Source organism: Protopterus annectens, chromosome 8.part0 (assembly GCF_019279795.1).
Source record: "Protopterus annectens isolate FY-2018-M chromosome 8.part0, PAN1.0, whole genome shotgun sequence".
Lineage (NCBI taxonomy): Eukaryota > Metazoa > Chordata > Ceratodontiformes > Protopteridae > Protopterus > Protopterus annectens.
The window spans coordinates 5,148,869-5,165,911 of NC_056741.1; the positions used below are offsets into that span (position 1 = coordinate 5,148,869).

Here is a 17,043-nt window from a genome sequence, read left to right on the forward strand (position 1 = left end):
ACAGGGGCAGGCCATGGACACTGAAGCCTGTTTTCCTGAGTAAAAGTTAATTTTGGTGTAAACGCCACAGCAGGTATCAAATATGGAACAAACCTGGTGTAAGAGGATTTTTAAACCAAAACAGCCTCCCTTTTTGTTTTGTTTTTTAAACTGCATGTTGTACACATAAAATGTATGAGTATGGCTTTTCCAAAAAAAAAAAAATACTTACAATATATTTTCATATACAACAGAACAGAAAAAAATACAAAAACATTATAACTTTGTGGATGGGGCTTCTGTTTTTATCACTAGTGCCAGAGAGTTAAAAAAGAAAAGCTGTCTCTGTTTTTCACATGCCTCCAAAGACAGAATGTTGGCAATGATGATTGCCTCAAAAAGTCAGAGCATTCCATGCACGGTATCTCATCCCTCCTGACTGCTTGACAGTCTTAATAAACCAGTTACATACAAAGCTAAGTATTCTTTCCTAAAGCAGCAAAACTTATTTTCCCATCAACAGAATCAGTTAGCTTATTAGTTTAAAGTGAATCCAAGATATGTCACCCAGTGCTGTTATGTACTGCAGTTTATGTTAGTATGCTGGGAAGAAAATATAAGTACCAGCCATCTCACAGAGGAGCAGGAAATAGTAGACATACTTGAACTGTGGTGGTGGTGCTGCGGTAGCTATTGTCGCCTCACAGTAAGATGTTGTCCTGTTCGATTCTCAGCTAAAGCATCTTCTGTGTGGAGACATGCGTGAATGGGCGTACCTTCATTGAAGGTTGTGCGTCAGGGCTGGCAACTCGGCACGTAAAAATCTACTGCCACTCATTAGTGGACCGGAGTTCCACTGTGGCGATCCCTAACCGGGAAAAGCCGAAATACACAACAACTAGAATAAATGCAGATGGTGTTTGTAACAGTACTGTATGTTTAGGACAGCTACATTTGTTTTTAGTCAAATTATCTTTCCATCTGTTTAAATGCAATTTCTATCATTCGTGGTAAAATTGATGATGTTGTCAGATGTCTTCTGGAAATGCTGACTAGCTCATTTCTCTGAAATTATTTATATAATTCATGTTAACACTAATGTACTAGAGATGGCGTATTCTGCAAATGATGAATAGCTCCCTTCAGGTGAGCTTATTTTCTATATAAAGTTAACATTTTAGAACAGTCTATTTCCAATGAAATCAGGCTGATACTGTGCTCCTATTATAAAGGAATACATTGTAAGCACAGACAGACAAATAGGAAAAAATGTAATATCGTCTGTGCAGTGTATGTCAACTCAGATACAAAATTAAAATTAACATCATCACCTCATCAGCAATATTTCCTGCTTTGCACAGCACTTTAGCTACAATGCCCTATGTTCTACATTCCACATTGGAGTCTGCTGCAAAATTAAACTTTGCATTGTAACCACTTCCTGATTCCATAATAGCATTGAAAAGATGAATGTCAAGGTGAGATGCTGCATTTACATTCTATAATTCTGTATCTGAGACAGTACATGCATGATGTCAGTGTACATGCAGTGAAATAAGTGGTTGTAGCCAGAATTTTCAGAATTTTGCAACAAATTCTAGACTGTTATGTACTCCCATAGAAGTAGTCAGGCATTTTTGATATGAGCACCAAGTTTCCCTGCTGCTGCACCCTAAACGTTGTACTTGGGTTAATGCTCTGTCATTGACTCTGCAATGCAATCCGAGGAAGATACCTCATTAATGAGGTACTGCCTTTAGAATAGATACTAAGTAGGGTATCTCAGCCACCTGAATAATTTCTATTTCAAGTGGATGTTAAATACCCAATGCTACCTCTTTAATGAAGAGCAGGGTACTTTCCCCTGGTGTCCATACTAAGCCACCCCCCCCTTTCGCAATTCACTGCAAATAGTACACCAGGTCATCAAAAGCGAGGGTGCAGAATTCATTATTCTCTTACATTGTTACCAGTTAAGTAAATTACATTTAATAGAAAAAAAAATTAAAAGCATCAGGCCTAACTTTGCACTCAGTGGCTGAGAGAAGTCACTGCCACCACTGCAAAATAATTCATGTTTAAATATGAAATATGCTCCACTATTTGCTAAATGCCACCAATGGAACATTCTATTTGTAAAGCAACAAAACATAGTTAACATGAACATTCTTTGCAAGAAACCCAGGTTTACATTCATCACATAAAATCTAGCTACAGAACTTACAGTATGCAAACATGTTCTTCATACACACGGAGTAGACAGTGTTTTTTTTTTTCAGCTGCACAAACGATACTTTGTTTTTGATACTTTTACAAGCAGGATTGTGTGAAGAGGTTAGTGTACCAATGACCCTAAAATCTAACAAGATATAGAATATGTTTACAACAGGAATTCTTTATGTATCTGCCCATTGATGTGTCATATTATTTCTGCAAGGTTATGTGGATATCATTTGGTAAACCTTACATCTTGGCTGAACTGGGTAACCTTATAATGAAGAACTATTAATATATGAACACAATGCAGAAAGCCTGTTTTGAGAAAATATGAGCCATCCGTCTCTTAAACAATTGTTCTTGTTGATGAGAAGTCATCTTCTATCATATATTAGCAAACTGGTGTTACAAGAAACAGCAATGTGCAGATCTGCAGTCAGGTCTTTTTTTTTTTTTACAGTTGCTTTAACAGCTTTACAGACAGTAAGTGAACAGCATTACAACTGCACAAAAGCGGCCATCTGCGTTTCATCCTTGAATCTCATTGGGCAGAACGGTCCTCATTTCTTTCTCCAGAAGTGTGCTTTCACTTATTTGTTTGTCACGAAAAGGCGGATGAACATACAGAAGAACAGCATATAAATTAAACATTAACATAAAAATCCTAACTGTCTAACTTGTAACATGATCCACAAATGCTGCTCAGGAAAAGGTAGATGTTCTTCAGAGCTTCTTCTCTCACTCTCTTCATGCTGGAAGGCATAAAGGCATATGATCTTCATTTTTATTGTTTCTTCCTCACAGTTCTTGAAGAAAACATTGATGATGAGTGTACAGTAACGACACATGGATGTGATTTAAACAATCTGTGAGGTATTTACTCTGTCTGTTTTATTTGTTTTTCAGTATTTATATACTCCCTGGAATGTCACGCAAAAGAGTCGTAGCTTGACTTGATACAAACTTCTTGTATTGGAGTTGGGCCTTCTTCTTCCTCCGAAACTCTGTACTCTGGCACATCTTTTGTTGGGAGCAGAGTTTCCTGACTGACAGGTCCTTTGAAATGATACAAAGCAAAAAATATCAGTACATTGTACAAAGTCATGCTAATGACTTAATGCTTAAGCATATGTTATTAATACTGAGGCCCTGGTTTATGTTCTAAACTAACATGTCATAAGGCCAGAGACTAAGCTTTCTAATGCAGTATAAAGTATAGCCTTCAGCTGTTCAGATTTTCAAAAAATGTACAGAATTTTTATTCATATTTTTGGTCTGTTTCTCACAAAATTGTACTTTTCTGTCAAATCACTGGCAAATCATTAAGGAATGAAGTCAGAAAATAATGGCAGACATTTGATTTTCAGACTTCATATCCTTCAGAAAATTCATGCTAATGTAAATCCTGTTATTCTATCAATGTATTAAGTTTGTAAAAGCAATATTTAAAAAAATGTCCCTATACTGGGGTTTTTGTCCCCCCCATTATTTGTGCCTTTGTCCAGATTTATTGCTCTAACTGATTAAGTTGAGGAAGAATGACAGCATCTCAAAATAGCATGTGTGAGAACTATAGAACAGATATGTGACTGAGCCATGTATGGAAATAGCATGTGTGAGAACTATAGAACAGATATGTGACTGAGCCATGTATGGAAATAGCATGTATGGAAATAGCATGTGTGAGAACTATAGAACAGATATGTGGCCAAGACAGGTATGGAAATAAGGCACCTAAGGAAAGCTGAATGCAGAAGTCCAGGGAGTTATCAAAAGAAAGAAGGAGTACAAAAAAGCAGGGATATAGACAACATGGAGCAGGCTAAGAAGGAGTTCTGATTGGCTAACAAAGAGGCTAAGATAGCAGTTAAAATATTAAAGAACAAGGTATCAGAGGGACTCTAACCAGCTTGTGGAAAGTGACTCCGCAGATGGCATGAATAAACTCTACTGGGTCATAAGGCAAAGACAGAAAGACAAACAAGATAGTTTTCAGACACCCCTCATAAGGTATGTCATCAGCGACCTGCTCACCAGTCCAGACGGCATCAAAGACACATGGAAAGAACACTTCTTGTAGCTTCATCTGAACTACCCCAGACGCAGTCTATGATAAAAGAGGAAGAATAGCCCATCATAAAAGAAGTAAGAACACCATTAAGGAAACTGAGGACAGGGAAAACAGAAGGCTCAGATAAGGTCATGCCACATATGATTAAGATGTTGGGTGAGTTAGGGGAGAAATAACTTCAGATCACACTCATAGTAATATGGAATGAAAGGCTTATCAGAGATAGCTGGACAATAAGGATACTGGTGCCAGTGTTGAAGAACAAAGGGGACATTCACAACTGTGGGCAGTACAGAGGAATCAAACTCCTGTGACACTGTATGAAAGTGCTGGTGGCATGACGGATAAACGAATATGCAGAGTTGTAGAAAGTAAAATGGCAAATGAGGAGTTCCGATTCAGATCAGGATGTAGCACAAGCAATCCAATGTTTGCAATGAGACAGACAGTTGCGGAGAAGCTAAATATGGAGGAAAGAGTCCAGCTGGGCATTACTAAAGTTGGAGAAGGTATATGACAAGGCCCCAAGAAAGGTGATTTCGACAGTCCTGTGATTGATAGAATTAGTGCAGACAAGGACTCAATAGCAAAAGTACAGACAGTCCTTGGACTCATATAGGGGTTCCCAGTGTGAGTGGGTGTACATCAGGGTTCAACTCTGAACCCACTGCTGTTCATACTGGTAATGGACTGCTTTAGCAAACCAGTTGGAGGAGGACAGATCACCCAATCTGATATATGCAGAAAATTTAGCTCTACAAATAGACTCTGAAAGACAACTTCAGCAAATGATGGGGGTGTGGAATACAAAACTGAAGGCACATGGGTAAAACTGAGTATAGATAAAGCAGTTTTCATGTCAACAAATGAAATCAGAAGAAGCTAAAAACTGAAAAAGAAGGAAAAATCATGGAACAGGTTAACAGTTTCAAGTATCTGGGAAGGGTGTCTGAGGAGAAGGGAAGCCTGACTGAGGAGGTCAAAGCTAGAATCAGAGGGACAGCAATGAAATGGCAAAGGGTATCAGGAATAATGTGTGACAGAAGAATTCCAAAGAGCCTGAAATCTAAGGTGTACAAAATAGTGGAGCAACCAGTATTTCTGAGGAAAGTACAGATGATGGAGTTAAAGAGTCTGATATGGCTGGTAGGATGAACACAGTGGGATGGGCAAATAAAGGAAGACAGCTGAGCTGAAGCTGAAGAAGCTAGAATTGCAGAGAAGGTCAAATAAACTAGATTACAGAAGTTCAGGCACATGTGCCGGAAAACAGAAAGCAATCAGGAGAAGAGGATTTGGGACAGACAGGAAGGATGCAAGAGGAAATGAAGGATCTAGCAATAAGGTGGAGGGATTGTGTGAGAGAAAAATTGTCACAGTCTGGCTTGATCATCAAAGAAGATGGTGATGAGTTGAGGGAGATGGTGACAGCTAATGCAACACCCTGACCCCATTTAGAAAATTGAGAAAGAAGGGGGTTGATGATGAGGAGGCTGATGATGATGTGCCTAAATAAGTTCTTTGAAAAACTTGTTTTTGTTAAGTACAAGACATACCTGGATAATCATAAAATCTTTATTTTTTTATTTAACATTTGTTAACCAAGAAAGTCCGACTTGGAACAAAGCCAATTTTCAGTGGAGGCCTGGGGAGAAATGCTCCAGACGCATGTCTTTGTATTGTGGGAGGAAACCGGAGCACCCAGAGGAAACCAACATGAATGCAGGGAGGGCATTCAGACTCCACACAGAAGGAACCCCAGCTGAGAATTGAACTGGAGAACCTCTTGCTGTGAGGCGACAACGCTACTGCTGCACCACTGTGCTGTCCAACTCTTACAACTATATAAGCCACACACAACATGAACTTTTTAACTGCATAGTCATGCCATAATGCATGCACTGTCATGTTAACAGAAGCAACGTCTCTTACAACTATGAATCTATGAACCTATAACATATTCAAGCATGTGATATGGTTGTCATAGGAACATTGTTTTTTTTTTCTTTTTTGTTAAGCCTTTAACAATAGCAGCAGCATACGGTCCATCCTAAGTCAATTTTCATTGAAACCATATGTAACTAACCCGGTTATCTGGAGAAGCACTACCACCCCACATCATCCACACAGAAGGATTCACCCACCATACACACCCTTATTTAATATAAGTAATGCCAATGTTGCAAGATCTTCATGAAGTTCTTGCACCCAGAAGCTAGGATTTTGCATAAATATTTGTTATTATAAACACTTTTGCCATTTATTCATATATTTACTTTTTTGGCTTAATATAAAGCAGGTAAATCTTCTCTAGCGTGCATAACATCTAAGATGTAATATCTACCAGATCTGTTCATAGATAAGTACTAGGCTAACTGCCCTTGTGGTCCATTTTAAGCCTAGCCAAATTCCTTTGATGAGAATCAAACCTTGCACCTCTGATGTGAGAGGTAAACACCTTAACCATTATGCCAAACCGCTCCCCTGTTCTTGAACCTCTCCTGCTTTTTAGTTTTATAAATGTATTGCTTGCAATAGACTGTGACCAAAATGTCATTTGCCATGTAGGTGACCTTATTATCTGGTCTTCTTCCTTATCATATAACATCAGGTTTACATTTACAGTCCCTCAGTGCCAACGAAGCAGCAGCATAAACACTTGTCTTAACATAACAGTGCATGCATTATGGCATGACTATGCAGTTAAAAAGTTCATGTTATGTGTGGCTTATATTAACCTGTTGGCTCATCACTTGTTACCACCAGCACATACAGATATTTAAGTTTTCACTTGAATCCCCTATTTTTTTTTCAAGCACTGTATTGATTTGTGTAGATATAGAATAAGTAAAAATCTACATATCATTAGGTGATCATACTTAATATTTAGTAAGGGTTTAGTTCTATCATCGTCTGAATGCAGCCTGACTCTGATAGCTAAACCCTTGTTCTGCAATCTCACCATCCTGCAGTCCCTGTCAAAGTACACTAATATAACATTAACCTCAAAAGCTGGAATGGCATGCTAAACCTTGATTATATAGTGAAAGCAGAAGAGTAAGACGGTGCATAAGAGCAACCAAAAAAAGTTGGAATGTCTGCCATGTAGGAAGATCTGAAAATAACTCTAGGAGGAAGAGAATTTCTCCCATAAATGTAAAATGGAAGCTGGAAACAACAAGTACATTAACCTCACTAAAGAGGAATTATAGTCACAGGTGGTGGTCTGGTCCATTAGAACTATCCAGGCAAAAAGCTGATACCCAAGCAAAGGCCTGTCCAAGAGATTTATTGAGCTGGGAACTGGATTCTCAGACAGGGGTCTGCCTGAGACAGGAACTTTACAGCACCAGAAAGAGAGAAGACTCATCTAGGGTGGGCCTAAAGTACCAGAGGGACCAGGGGGCCTGAAGGGAGATAGCCTGAAGGAAGGCCAGAGGCAGAGCCAAGGAAGGCCTATATATTTAGTATAAAGAACACTGAAGAGAACATTGAGTTTTTGAACCTTATTGAACTTTTTGAGTTATTTTATTTAATTCTAAGACTCATATATCTGAAGATGGTAGAAAACAAATTAAGAAAGGATGTGCTAGTCTACAAAAAAAAAAAAAAGCTAAAACACTGGAACACAGATGTGATGTAATACCTTTTATTGAACCACCGTAGGTTTTGCAATTATTCAAGCTGTTGGCCTAGCATGAGTCCTTTGCAGGGAGTTATTAAGTTATTGAAGTTAGATACAGTGTTTAAATATTTACTTGTACCTAGAAAGGGAAATTCATCATTTCTTTCTTATTGTTTAAAAAAGGGCACATGAAAATGTCAGTGTGGAAGGAAAGTGTACAGCTCAGATGTTGAATATGACTTGCATCTCAGAGGCAGGCAAATTGTGTGTGTGGATGGATCTGTGAGTATGAAAAGCATGAAATATTAATAAAATGACAGATGAATGAAAAAGGAGAGTCTGGTCTCCTCTGTATCTTGTGGGGGTGAGACAAACTTGTTTCAAAACCAGTGCAAGTATTGATTAAGAAAAAAGATGGCTTATTCCTAAGTTAAGTAGGAGAGGAAATTGAAATGAAATTGGTAGGTGCTGAAAGTTTTCATAAATAAACATCTAGGAAAAATCACTGGGTGAAAATAGCTCAAAGAGTCCAAAACAAACTTAACTATTGCTGTAACCACATTGTGTAATACGCAAGAAACTCGCCTTGCTCTCCAACTAGGACTTAAATGTTTTTACACTTTATAAACTCAAAACAGCATTTAACATGGTATATAACTTTAACAAGTGCCTTATAACAGGAAAATTGCTCAAAAAATACACCCCATATGAGTAGCAGAAAGTATTCTAAGAACCAAGCCAACATGAGAATGAAGAAAGGAGATGTTGTCAATAGGGATTTCTGTAATTAGTGGTAAAGGGAGTAGGAAAGAGTGGTCTGGAATCTACTTGAGAAAACTGGCAAATGAACCAAGGTACTGAGAGCAGATAGCTATAGAGGGAAAGGTAATAGAATGGGAGGAGGCCAAGAAGCCATTTAGACTGTATGCTAGAGACTGCCTTCTCTATCAGGAGTTGATATAAGAGTACAGGCAAAGAGAAAAAGATGGGGACTCCTAAGTGAAAGACCTGCTCTGGTAAAGTTTTGGTTGAATCTAGAACAGAAGCTACTGTTAAAAAGAAATAATTAGTGGGGCATATAAAATACTGTATAACTATAGGAATCAATCAAATGAGGTTAGAAAACATTAGGAAGAGAGTTTGGATTGGCAATTTACAAGGAAAGAAAGGGAGACATATATATGGCTCCCAAGTATGCAACAAAGTCTAGAAGATTTAGAATTTTTGCTTGGAGGAGTTTGCATAGGTATTTTTATACCCCAAACACACTCCAAAGAATTTTTCCTGAGGTAGATGACAAATATTAGAGGTGTGATGGGGAAGAAAAAGATAATTGGGAACAGATATTTTGAGAGTGTAAGGAATTGACAGACTTCAACATTCTTTAAATGGTTCTCTGTCAGAAATATTTGGTGAGCAAATGGGGGTAACTAAGGAAATTATTTTTGAGCTGGGTTAAAGGATCTGAATTGCCTAGATGTAATAAGGTCTTGCTGTGTTTAATTCTGATGGCTGCTAAATAAGCAATTCCTAGAAAATGGAAATCAAAGTCTAAACTAACTCTATATGAAGTATTGAATGTTGTAACAGAGATAAAATAACTGGAAATGGCAGGTTTAGACAAGACTAGGAGAAAATTAAATGGAAAAGAATGGAAATTGTAGGAGTAATATATGCGGAATAATGTTTTGGTGAAGGAGTGAGATTTAAGGAAAGGCAGCAATTGAACAATTTATGTAATGTTGGATTGATGATAGTTATAAAAAACACATGTGATGTATAATATTTGTTACTGGGAACATGTTAATATGTTGTATCTTTCGCTTTTCCCAGTTAGGGGTCGCCACAGCGAAACTCCGGTCTGCTAATGATTGGCAGTAGATTTTTAAGTACCGAGTTGCCAGCCCTGATGCACAACCGTCAACGAAGGTATGCCCATTCACGCATGTCTCCACAGAGAAGACGCTTTAACTGAGAATCGAACAGGACAACGTCTTACTGTGAGGTGACAATGTTACTTTATTTTACATAACTGTATGTTTGTCTATGTCTTCAGTGATAATTCAATACAGGTGTTAAAAAAGAAAACAAATGCGCCCCAAGAAAAGAGCTAGGATTGTTACTCCAGATGTCATCACTAAACCACACAGCCATTCTGGTACCCCTTTTTACTTGTGTCATATAGCTAGAATACAGGACTCGTGTAAATATCTTGTCAGTGGTGTCAATATCTCTTTATACAACATGTAAAACCGCATCTATAATTGTCTGGTATACGTACTTAAAGAACTTGAAGAGCAAACCACAAACCTTCCTTTAAGCACTCCTTTCACTTCTCCATGATCTATAGCTTTTCATGCTTCCATTCACTTCTCTTTCTACTGCCACCTGTATAAATGCTCTTCATTCACTTCTCTTTCTACTACCACCTGTATAAATGCTCTCCTTCTTCCATGGATCCTCAGTTCCTGGTTATTCTACACCCCTATGTGTTATGCATATACTTTATTGACTATTTTTAGTTATTACTATAGTTTAAACATATTGCACTACTACTAATACTTACTTTTGCATTTACTATTACATAATGTATCACCAGCTTTTTACATTTTCTTTCCACAGTTTTAAAGTTTTACTGTTTTCTGGATCTTGTCTCCCCAAGACTTCACTGTAAAGGTGATTTTAACCTACTTGGACTATCCTCATCAACAAATGTGAATAAATTAAAATAAGTAGCATTTAAATCAGTGTTCAACACATCATTTTGCCTTCATTATTTACAAAAACAAGAAGAAAAATGTTATGTGCAAGTGTCTAACATCAATACCCCATGTAAATTGTTTTGACAAAATGAACGACATTCAGAATGAAGTTCTTCTGTCCTGGGGTACATAACCCCAGTCAATCAGGCTTGCAAATGATTTTCCTTTAATTCTATTTGTAAGGGAGGCTGGTACCCTTTAACCACCAGCTGGCTAATTCAAATAGAAGAGAAGAGAGGAATAAGGGGGTATCAGCTCCCCTTTGCATGAAGAATAATCAGAAAGTAGCTCTCCAGATATGTCTTGGAGTGTAAAACAAGGAAAGCACTATTTATGTCTGGGTTTAGTGCCTTTTATGTATTCTGATTTATTGGCAGTTGTGGGAGAGCATCAGTATTAGTCAATGGCATTATCACTTCATGACAGATTCCTTGGCAATCTTAATCTCATGTTATAAATATCCAAGTCACCCTAAGCAAGGTAAATTACCACCTTGTAGCTAGGTATACAATACTCTCTATGGTCTCTTCTGAGCATGACAGCTACATTTAACACATTAGCTGAAATTCATTTTAAACCCAACAACATTCCATTAGGGGACTTCAGTTATGCACCAATAAACTATCTGACTTACACAGCTTTAGCTAGGTAAAGTGGCGCGGAGTGCAGCTCCTCAATCCCCCCCCCCAGCTCAATGGTGAGTATCAGAAAAAAAATAGAAAAGAAAGAAAGGCCTACTCTGATTTGAGGACAAAAAATAGCCATCTTTATGTAATCGTGACAAAAGGTCCAATCATTTGTGCTCAATATCAGAAATGTTTGGCTGGCTGAGACCGATCTGCAATCATTTGATTTTTTAAGTATATTTTTGTACTTGCATTGTTTCAGTGATACTTACATAAGGGTACTGCATTTTTATTATTTGTTTCATTGAATATTAAATGAATATTGTGGGCCTTCTCTCTCTGCAGTAGGTCTGCCAGTCGGCTAATTCAGCACTAGAAGTGTAAACAATCTGGTTTCAGTGGGGGTGGTTTTACCTCTTTGAAGTTCTGTGTTTAACTGTTAGCCTGGGGGCTTATCCCTTGTCTTATCATGCTGGTCACATTTTGGTGTATTTATCTGTGCTCACTATCAGAACTGTTTGGCTGGCTGAGACCGGTATGCAATCACCTGGACATACATGCTGATTTTAAGTATACTTTCTTGCACTTGCATTGTTTCAGTGATAGTTACATAACTGTACTGCATTTTATTTATTTTTTCATTGAATATTATTTGACTATTGTGGTCCTTCTCTCTCTGCAGTTTGTTTCCCACCCTCCCTCTCTAGTCTTGTTGTAGTCTTAAACTTGGCAGCTTTGGAATTGCCACCCCTGTTGTAAATTTGTGTTTGGACACTCCACCTGGACCCATCTCATTTGCTGACTCAGCTGAGTACAGTGAGATCATTTGGGAAGGACTACCCCCTTGCTTCTTTAATTTCAAACACTCCTACCAGTCCCATGTCATGAGTTCTAGCTACTGTGTACAGAGAGACCTTGGGAAGGACAACCCCCACTGTCTCTTAATCTTGCTCTGTTTCCTCCCTCCCCATTTAACAAAAAATATATATGTATATACTTTATTCAGCTTCTCTTACTGTACCTGTGTTCTAACTACATTATTAGCTTAGTTTGTTATTCTGTGTGCTCTTAATAGTTCAAGTGCTCTTATTCTGCCCTTATTACTGCTTGCTAGTAGCCTGATTAAATTTATCTGCTATTCTAAGAATCTTAGTTTTGGTTTTAGCACTTGTGCTTCAGGCCAGTTATTTTACATTTAGGGTTTTTGTGGTCTACACTGTTGTGGACAAATCCTTATCAAATCCTGCTCTCCATAAGTCCACCAAGTATTCAGAACACTATGTCTGGACAATTCCCATCAGTTCCTCTTGCCAGCCTAGTCCACATGGGCATACTGAGACAGTGTAGCAATTGCCTCATGTTCACGGACAGTCCTCTTCTCCTAGCACATAATTCTTCTACTTGCAAGAGATGCATCTACATCAGTAAGCTGGAATCCATGCTCTCTCACACCACAGTCAGTACTCCTGACAAAGAGGAGATTGCCAGCACAAACACCACACCACCCACATCACAGAACCAAATACAACATGCACTCACTGATGCGGGGGTCCTCAATAAAAACTTACCTAAACAGCAGGGACCTGCAAAACACACTCACAAACATTCCACACACACCAATCACATCACGCACAGTAGACAACACACCAGTGTCTCACAAAGACAGCCCATTAGGCATAACAATAAACCAAAGCAGCCCATAAGGCATAACAATAAACCAAAAGTAGCAGTCATTGGTGACAATAGTGAGACACACTGATGTCCCCCTCAGCAGGTTTGACAAGGAGAAGGTCACGGTCAGTTGTCTATCAGGTGCCAGAATCAGCGACATCACACATGCACTTAAGTCTCTCCACAACAGCTACAAGTATTACTCTGTCATTGTCCATGTCAGTGTGAATGACTTGAGATGTACCTTCCTGGACTATATGAAGAGAGACATGATTGAACTCTTAGAATATATGTCTCAGGCAGGTATGATCCTAACCCTTAGCAGCATCCTACCTTTACCAAGAATGATACCACAATACCAACATGAATAATTGACTTCAACAATTGGCTTAGTTTCTGGTGTCTTTTCAAGGGGATCCTATATCTGTCTGCCTGGGATGACATGATTTGGCAAAGATAATGCTTTGGCAAAGATGGCTTCCACCTGTCACCCCTGGGTTCCAGATTTTGGACAAGGCTCTTGCCTCCCCCATTGTGCTTTTTTTAGGCAATGTCCGAAAGACAAATTTTCCAACATATAAGATCTGTCAAAAAGCAAATTGAAGATCATGCTGCTTAATGCTAGGAGTCTTAACCTGAAAATGCACTCACTGGAGGCTGTCCTCACACTGTAAGATGCCGATGTATGTGCAGTCACCTCATTCTACACTTTCTGACCCAAAATGAGGTTGGAATGATTAAAGGTGGTGGAGTCTCTATCTTCATTAAGGATGGGCACACCTCAGGACTGGTTTGCCAACATGATGCACTGGAATTATTCCAGGTGCATCTGACAGTTGGCAAGATGCCCATCCAAGTTATAGCCAGCTATAGACCCTCTCCATGACTCAAGACACCCACTCCTCCTACCTGGACCAACTTGACTTCATCAAGATACCCGCTAACACCCTGATCCTTGGTGACTTCAACTACCCCACCATAGACTGGATGAACTATTCCTGCATTAATGCACTCACCCAATAATTCCTTGACTTCATCAGTTCTAACACACTAGACCAGCTTGCTTCATCCACCACAAGGGGAGATAACATTCTGGACTTGGTTCTCACCAACATGGCCGACTGTTGCACCACTCCCATAGTATGGTTTTCCCTTGTGAGATCAGATCATTGGTCTGTCTCATTCGAAGTTTCTATCCCACTCAACCCCTCCCCACCCATATCCAGGCTAAAAAACTTCTCAAAAGCTGACTACAACCTCCTAAGGGAGGATATCAGTAGCTTCACACAATTGCCCCCCTCAGAGGATGCAGACAACTATGCTGAATAGTACACCAATGCAGTATATAAGCACCTGTACAACTGCATGGACTCGGCCATACCCAACAGAATTAAATCCTCAAGGAAGTACAAACCTGTCTGGTGGACATCTTCTATCAGCAGGCTTTACAACAAAAGGAAGAAACTGTTGTCCAAGGGTAAAAAGAAACACATTCCAAATTAGATCACTAGCAAAAACCTCCAAAGCCAATTATGAGTTGAGACTAGCCTTTGAAACAAAGGGAAACCACAAGCTCTTCTTCAGTTACAGTAGGAACCTTCATGGCAAAGCCCAGGTTTGTTCCAAATTAGTACTTAATAATACCACTTATACTGATCCTGTTGACTTAGCCAACCTGCTAGCAGATAGGTTCAGCACAAAACATCACCCCCTATCCCCCCAAAGGCCCATTCAACATCCCCGAAACTTGTCCCACACATCACATCTCTGTAGATCAAGTGTTAAAGGCCCTATCCAAGGCAAAGAACACAACTTCCATGGGACCTGATAACATCCCAGGCTGTATTCTGTACCATCTCCAGAAGAACTAGTTTAGCTGTTGAGCACCCTATTCAACCGCAGCCTAATTCCAGGCTTCATTCCAGCAGAGTGGAGAATTGCCATTGTCATCCCCTTGCATCCCCTTGCACAAAGGTGGTGCCATTACTGACCCAAAAACTATCGCCCCATTAGATTGACAAGTCTAATCTGTAAAGCCATGGAGCGTATTATTATGGATCTCATAAACAAGGACATGGGCAATCTCCAAACACTTGACCCCACCCAATTCAGATTTGTCAGGGCAGATCTTGCCTATGGAACCTGGTTGACTTCTTTGAGACTGTCACAATGGCCCTGGATGAGGGAAAGTCAGTACCCACAGCTTACCTTGACTTGGCCAAGGCCTTTGACACAATCCCCCACTTGGATCTGTCCTGGGACCCCTACTGTTTGGCATCTACTTCTCAGAGGTCCAGGCAAAGATAAAGGGTCTGTGGATGACCAAGTTTGTGGATGACTGTAAGTTGGGTGCTGTCATTGACTCCCCAGATGATGGTAACATACTGCAAGAGGGTTTTACAGCTACAAATAACTGATGCCAAAGTCATGGCCTTAAGTTCAATGCAAAAAAATGTATTATCATACAATTCAGCAAAAACACAGCCCTTACTGGTTACCACATCAACATCAACCCCCTAAGCACACAACCTGTGGTCAGGTTGACAACAATATCACATTCGATCATCATGTGACAGCAGTGGTCAGAAAAGCCTTTTACTTGGTTAATCTCATAAATAAAGGGATTGCATACAGAAAAAAGGAGGCTATTGCCTCTCTGTACTCCTCCCTCATTAGGCCTATAATTAAGTATAATGCCCCTTTTAGTATGCACCTCTCCAAGCATCTACACCAACTGGAAAGGCCACAGAAATACCTCACAAAGAGAATTCATGGCCTCCAACATCTGTCTTATGTGGACATGCTAAAATCACTATCACTGTCCTCGGTATCATACAGATTGCTCAGAAGTGATCTTTATCACACCTACAAGGCAATATAAGACCCTACCCTACCCTACTAGAGATGCTTTCTATCCATAATTCTAACTCCTCGTGCATTACCCACTCAGCAAGCCTAAATCTAATATGCAACATCAACAAAACCTGCTATAAAGACAGGTTTATCTCCCAGAGGTTGCCCCATCTCTGGAACAGACTTCCCATGCATGTCAAACAGAGCACCTCGCTGACCGTCTTCAAGTGCCACCTTGATGAGTGGATGGGAAACCACAAATTTGTCCCAGGGGGTTGACCTTTGTCCCTCATTGACAGGGGTGACAGGTGCTGACTGAGGGTTCTTTTTTGGGGATACTCTTGGCTAGGCTTGTAAGAGCCTCAGGGCCATTAGCGTAGTAACCTCCTATGATCCTATGATAAAATTGTAGAGCAAAAAAAAAACTTAACAACTGCTGTAACAAACCACTTACTACAGATGTAGCAAGCAGCTTACTACTGTTAAGTACCACACTTGAATTGCTGAAGCACTTCAACCCTGACCAAAAATGCAATATCGGCATTTATTTCCAAATGCCAGTATTCGACTACTGCTCTAACAGCATCTGCTGATCATGGCCTTTAACACCTTGCACCTGTGGTGTCTACCCCCTTTGTCCGGCCCTGCCATATTTATGCCAGTGCTTCCATATATATAATTTTCCTTTGTTATAACAGACCATACATCAGTGACTTTTCCTTTAAAACTGGCAGTACTTCCCAAAAAATGCCTGTGTATTTAGGGGCTTCTGAAAAGTAAATCTCTTCAGTCACTCAATAGCCTAAGTAAATTCCACTGTAATCCTCCTCCTCCCATGAATTTCCTTGCTGAAACTGCTGTCTATGCCTTCGACTTCTACTCACTCTTAAACAGTTGTAATGATAAGGCAGTCTCAAGTCGCACCAAGAAAAATGAGAATTTGAAAACAAGCCTCTGTTGTAGAATACCTGTAGAAATAAATTATATAACAATATAAAGAAATGAATAATTATAAGAAGTTTCATTCTACCTACCTTATGAGCACACATAAGCAAAGTAGTAAAGAGCTTAAAGAAGCCATCAGGAAGCTCAAAGCTGACTATGAACTTAAAATAAACACTAAAATTAAATATAACCTATTTTTTACTATGTCAGGAAGTTAAGAACTAACTCCCTGCAAGGTACAGTAATGAAATGGCAATAGCTAATATTTTGACTAACAAATTTAGTCCAAATTTT

At 39.3% G+C, this 17,043-nt stretch overlaps 1 protein-coding gene across 1 annotated transcript in view; it reads right to left on the minus strand.

The window, feature by feature from the left end:
• Positions 1-3,005: 3,005 nt before the first annotated feature.
• The window catches only part of LOC122807958, a 185,906-nt gene continuing 171,868 nt past the window's right edge, over positions 3,006-17,043 (minus strand). Inside the window, exon 7 of the mRNA XM_044078989.1 lies at positions 3,006-3,252. Within this exon, the coding sequence (XP_043934924.1) occupies positions 3,106-3,252 (147 nt within the window). The 3' untranslated portion in view covers positions 3,006-3,105. The remainder of the gene's footprint in view (positions 3,253-17,043) is intronic.